General features: G+C 30.2%; 1 protein-coding gene across 1 annotated transcript; it reads left to right on the top strand.

Moving 5' to 3' along the window:
- Positions 1–654: 654 nt before the first annotated feature.
- Positions 655–4,826, top strand: LOC127738332 (RNA-binding protein 28-like). Its single transcript, XM_052249535.1, has 2 exons — positions 655–894; positions 4,551–4,826. Exons 1-2 carry the CDS (start codon positions 705–707, stop codon positions 4,661–4,663), a joined length of 303 nt encoding a protein of 100 aa, XP_052105495.1. The 5' UTR covers positions 655–704; the 3' UTR covers positions 4,664–4,826.
- The last annotated feature ends 1,188 nt before the right edge of the window (positions 4,827–6,014 follow it).

Here is a 6,014-nt window from a genome sequence, read left to right as displayed (position 1 = left end):
AAAAATCTATAAATTTATTTTTTAATCATTTCTTAAAGTAAAACAAATATGCTAGGACAGTACCTTATTATGAACTAGTTTAGAAATTTGTTTTAAATTTAAAATAATTCTCAAAGATTTTTTTTGTTTTATTCTATTCAAAGTTTGCAGTTTAAGCTTTATCAGTGATATATTCATGAAAGTGAACATATTTAGAAAACATAATTATTGGTGTGTTCATTAAAAAAATATTTACTTATTTCGTTATGTTGATTAATTTGATCTCTTTTCAGTTTATTAAAGGTAGCAGACAGATCATTGAAAGGGCATGGGCTTATATTTTATTAATCAAAAACATTTCATACACATACATACATATATATAAATAATCATACAATACAATAAAAAAAAAACACAAAAATTAAAAACTGTAAAATCTCCTTTATATCGGAAGCAAACTCTTAACAAATTAAATTAAGTTTTGACAGTAACAAAGTCACTGATTGGTGTCAAATCCTCATAGGTGTTTATTCACTAATTAGTAATGTGTTTAGAGCACAGGAATGTGTCACCTTCTTTTATCCCCGTACACGAAACGTGTTTTCAAATGTTGCATTTTTTAACTCCTTTCTGCCATTTGGTCTTATGCTCAGCTTATCCAATGAAAAATGGTTTTACTAACTGCAACATAAATAATAAACAAATGCACATGGTCACACTTAGGAATGACAGCAATAACAGCTACGCTTCATTTAAAGACAGGAGAAAAGAAAGAATTTTCTTACAGCTGCCTCAATAATGAAGGAAATGTTTCTCTCACTGAAATACATAAATCATCTGTTATCTTGCAACAAAAACTTAACACTGTGTTGACAACTCTTGTAGAAGAGGAAAAATCAAAGCTTTCCAAATTAGGTATTACTAGTCTGTTTTCTATAATCTTGTTTATGCCAATCTAATCTTATGGAATAAAATTATTAATACATGCTTTATTCATTTATAAAATATATACATCTAATTTCTATTCTTTTTCATAAATTAATTAAGAAAATTAAGGTTACAGTACCAAAATTGCATCTATTTAGTAAAAAAAGCTTCGGAAATCTTAGAAGTTTTCTTAAAGACTAAACAATTTCTATTTTTATAATTTAACATTATTTATCCTGCAATCAGCTAACTATTGCACAAATAACAGGTACACAAATAAATTTTTGCTTTATTTGTACTTGTACAATGTTGTACAAATAAAGTCTCCTGTTACCCCCGCTTGCATGTTGAGCAAGCGGTAATGTGGATATTTCTTTTTGCGTACCAGTTCATTTTGGGGTCCTCTTCGCGGTCCACATTTTAACTATGTTGAAAAATTAAAGACAATGATTTAGATTTTAACAATTAAAGTTTCAAGTGTTGGGTGTACATGTACATGGTGTAAATTTCAGGATGAAAACAATACATTGTGTATGTACATTGTCGGAAAATATAAAATTTATTTGTACTTGCTACGAAACAGGAGAAAAGCTCGGCAAGCCTCACTTTTCGTCCTGTTTCTAAAGCTCATATATAAGTCTTTCAACATAGCTAAATTATAATATCCAAATTTATACACAAAACATTCACACTGAGTATATATCAGACAGATGAAGTATATTCACTGGAAAAAGGAAAATCCATGGAAATGTGGCCATGCGACGTCCACAAAAAGTCAAAATTATAAAATGAGCAATTAAAATATGTTACAGACATTCATTTCTCAAAAAAATGAATAGTAAGCATGGACAAACTATTTGCAAAAATAAAACAAAACATCAGTTATTTGATTTTAACGGATTTGAATTTAAGCTTGGAAGCAAGTTGGGTACTCATCATTACAAAATCATGGATCGTTGTTTCAAACCCATTTTTCTATGATTTTAATATGGATTCAAATTCAAATTGGTGGAACTTATATACATGTAGTAAATTAGAACACATCTACAAAATACACACAGAATGGTAACCTTTTGTCTGGATCATGAATAAACGTAGGTGAAAAAATCGTCAAAATACAAAATGTAGGTGCAATTTGGGTACCCTCACTTTAACCTTTTTTAAAACCTGCAGGGGTTGGATCTAAGTTTTATAATATTATTAACTCCTCATTTAGTAATATAAACTTATGTGTTAAAATAGAAACAAGAAAACTAACTTGTTCTCATCCTCTGTTGAATTGTTTGATATGGAGATAAACTTAGTCATAATCTGTTTACTTTACATCTGAGTGATTTGCCATTACATTTTGATTGTTCTTGTGACCGTGTATTATCTAGTACATTTTTATATGCCAAGCTTGATATTTATAATTATACCCCTGCTTTAAAAAAGTGGGGGTATACTGTTTTACCTCTGTCTGTCCGTCCATCCGTCCATGCATCTATCCATCCGTCAGTCCGTCCATCCGTCCCATGAAAATTTTTGTCGCATTTTTCTCAGGAAATACAATACAAGGATTTCTGAAATTTGGTTTCAGGGTTTATATAAGTCGGCTATACCGTGTGATGCATTTTCAGATTCATCACTCAACAACTTACTGTTTACCGAACACTTGTATCATTTTACACATGATAGCCAAGTTGAAAATTTTCGGCACATTTTTCTCAGGAACTACAGTACAAGGATTTCTGAAATTTGGTTTCAGGGTTTATATAAGTCGGCTATACCATGTGATGCATTTTCAGATTCATCACTCAACAACTTCCTGTTTACCGAAATATTTGGGCGGGGGTATCATCAGTTAGCAGTAGCTCACAGTTTCACTTGTTAAGACTAAAAAGATTAAAACATGTATACAACTAGAACCTCACTTAACTGTATATGCTCAGATATGTCAGAGGAGCAAAGAAAATTATTTGCCAAATTTAGACTCATTGATCATAACCTGAATATAAAAAGGGGTAGATACCTGAATTTAGAAATTAAAAATAGAAATGTAACTTATGTAAGGAAACAGTAGAAGGTGAAATGCATTTTTTATAAGAATTTCCTGTCCTTGAAAACTAAAGAAAGCCATTCATTATTAAATGATCTGAATTATAGATATAAAAATTTACCAAGCTTTCTTTAGTGAATAATTTTTTATGGCTAATGACTAATGAAGATAGTTATGTTATAACTTATATAAGACTCATATTAAACATGGAATCTGAACTAACAGAAAATTGGGACTAATTACTATAAAAATTTGTAAGGGTTCCTCGGAACCCAGTGTCTCACCTACTTTTGCTGTTAGTCGCAGGCTCAACAAAAATGGGGAAAAAATTATTAAAAATTTTCCTCTAGATACTATCTTTTGATTGTAAGAAGCTTCTATCCAAGTTTGGTAAAAATCCAGGACGGTTTATGAATCTAATAAATTTTTTAAAAACTTTAGCTGCAGACTGTATGTAATGTTAACTGGAAGAAAAACTAAGTCCATTTATGAGTAATATACGGAAAGACAGGAAATAAATTTTTACAAAATGTCCTTCTAGATACTAGCTTTTGATCATGAACAAGCTTCTGTCCAAGTTTGGTAGAAATCCAGGATAGTTTAAGAAAGTTATTAAAATTTTAAAACTTTAACCACAGAGTGAATGTAATGTTAACTGGCCGAAAAACTAAGTCCGTTTATAAGTAAAATACAGATAAACAGGATTTTTTTTTTTACAAAATTTACCTCTGGATACTATCTTATGATCATAAACAAGCTTCTGTCCAAGTTTGGTAGAAATCCAGGATAGTTTAAGAAAGTTATTAAAATTTCAAAAACTTTAACCACAGGGTGAATATTTGTGGACGCCGCCGCCAACGACGGAATGTCTCGCTTTTGCGACAAAAGTCGTAGGCTCGACAGAAATCAAACCCATATCTGAAATATTAGAATGATGGAGTTGTCCAAATCTAGCTGGATATCCTCAATAAAAAATACTTAATGTTGACATTTTTATTTTATGATTAAGTAAAATGTTTTTATACAATCGATACAATTATTGTTCTAATGAACCATTATTGTCTTATTTGTTTATTACGTTATGAACAAATACGTTGTAATTATTCTGCCCTTCAAAGGGTACCTTGATTGGTTAATAAAATTATCTGTATTTGTGCTATATTGAGCAGCCACGTTTTTGTAATAATTATCCATTAGATATGATACTTTTTGTCGATTTTGGTGATATTACTTCAAATTAATCAAGAGTTGCTGACCAAATGCCTGGAATCTCATGAGAAATAGAGTAAGCAGTTACTGATAATGGACCATTAACATGATAAGGATGCTAAACACAAGGAATTATTTTAATCTGGAATAATTTTAAATTCTGGAAAATTGTTAAAAATTTTATGATGAAAACTAACACAATTAAGGAGGGTTAGCCATTCATGCATGGCTAAGGGGAGTTAGTTAGTTCATACTTAAATTTCAGTGAAAGTAACTTGAACCTTAGCCATGTGCTCATGCCCGCGCATGGCTAACCCACTAAAGTTGGGTTAGTTTTCATCATACATCTTTTTTCAATTTTCCATTTTTATAATACAATTTTTGATCATGTTGATAGGTGAAAAGTCTGCAGATGCTAATAAAGATGACGAGGAAAATGATGACGACGATGATGATGAAGATGAAGAAGATGGATTATCTCCTCCTGATCAAAAGAGACAAAAAACATGAATTGACATATTTGAATTTTATTTTATAAGATGTACAAATAGAAGAAGTTTAATACTGTATAACAATTAAATGTGATGGACAAAATGCATATAATTTTGAAGTTTTTCATTACTGTATCTTGACATTCTTATCTTATGTAAGGCTAGTAAAATTACCTTTTATATTATGTTTTAGAAATTTTTAATTTTAAAATGACATGCATTTTCACAAACATAGACAGTATCTGATATTCATTGTATTGACAACAACAGTCTATGATGCCCCTCTATTCTTTTTTCCACATGAAAAATAAGAATAGAGGGGCATTATATATAAACTGCTGTTATTTTGCAAGAAGAAAACATTAGTTAAATGAGTAAAAAAAAGTTAAACTAAGGAATAGTTACTAAAAAAAAAAATATAGAAAAAAGTGCCTGTGGTCAGGAGCATTTAATTTATAGATTCATAGTTTGTTGTTCTTTGCTGTATATCATATTTGTTTTTTGTTTATTAGTCCCCTACCGACGAAGTCAAAGGGGACTTTAGGTTTGCACTCAGTCCATCTGTCTGTCCATCAGTCAGTCCGGCAAATCAGTTTTCCACACTTTTTTTCTTCTTGCTTGAAGATAATGAAATAATCAGTTTTCCACACTTTTTTTTTGTCATGCTTGAAGATATTGATTTGCTAATTGGTATATAGTTTTATCATGACAAGTTTCAGATTCAAGTTCGAATTTTGTTCCGGTCTGATGATTTTGTGCAGAGTTGTGGTCCTTGGACTTAGAAAATTCACTCAAATAATCAGTTTCTTTATTGGAAATAATTATTTAATGAAGTTTGAAAATTTATCCCACTTAACTGTCACAGTTTTGGTAGATTCCATAATTGCTCTGCTTTAAATTCTCAGTTTGGATTGTTCTAGTATAAACAAATATGGTACAAAATCTTACCTAAAAAAATAAGAAGATGTGGTATGATTGCCAATGAGATAACTCTCCACCTAGGTTATTTTGTTTTTAAATATTTAGTACCATATCTTGGACCTTGACAACTAACTTAATGGTTATACAAGTTATGAAACACCAACATGGTCTTTATACCAGTCGCTAGCATTATAAGTAGGAGGTATATTACATAAAAAAAATGCACTAACAAATCTTTAAAGATAAAAAAGTTTGTAAAATCATCTCAAGATTCTCTTAGGTTAATATTGCACAATAACATGCATAAATGCCATGCGAAAAATGCAGTCTCTTTTGGATTTTATGATTCCTGAACAAATTTCAGGAGCATATAGTTATTCCATCCTCTGTCCATGTATTGAAACATATAGTTTCTAGATGATTACTTGAGTTTCATGAATCTTATACAG

The sequence above is a fragment of the Mytilus californianus genome, unplaced genomic scaffold, assembly GCF_021869535.1.
Source record: "Mytilus californianus isolate M0D057914Y unplaced genomic scaffold, xbMytCali1.0.p SCAF_4, whole genome shotgun sequence".
Lineage (NCBI taxonomy): Eukaryota > Metazoa > Mollusca > Bivalvia > Mytilida > Mytilidae > Mytilus > Mytilus californianus.
The sequence above is the reverse complement of the archived record's forward strand: the minus strand, read 5'-3'. Positions and strand labels throughout refer to the sequence as shown.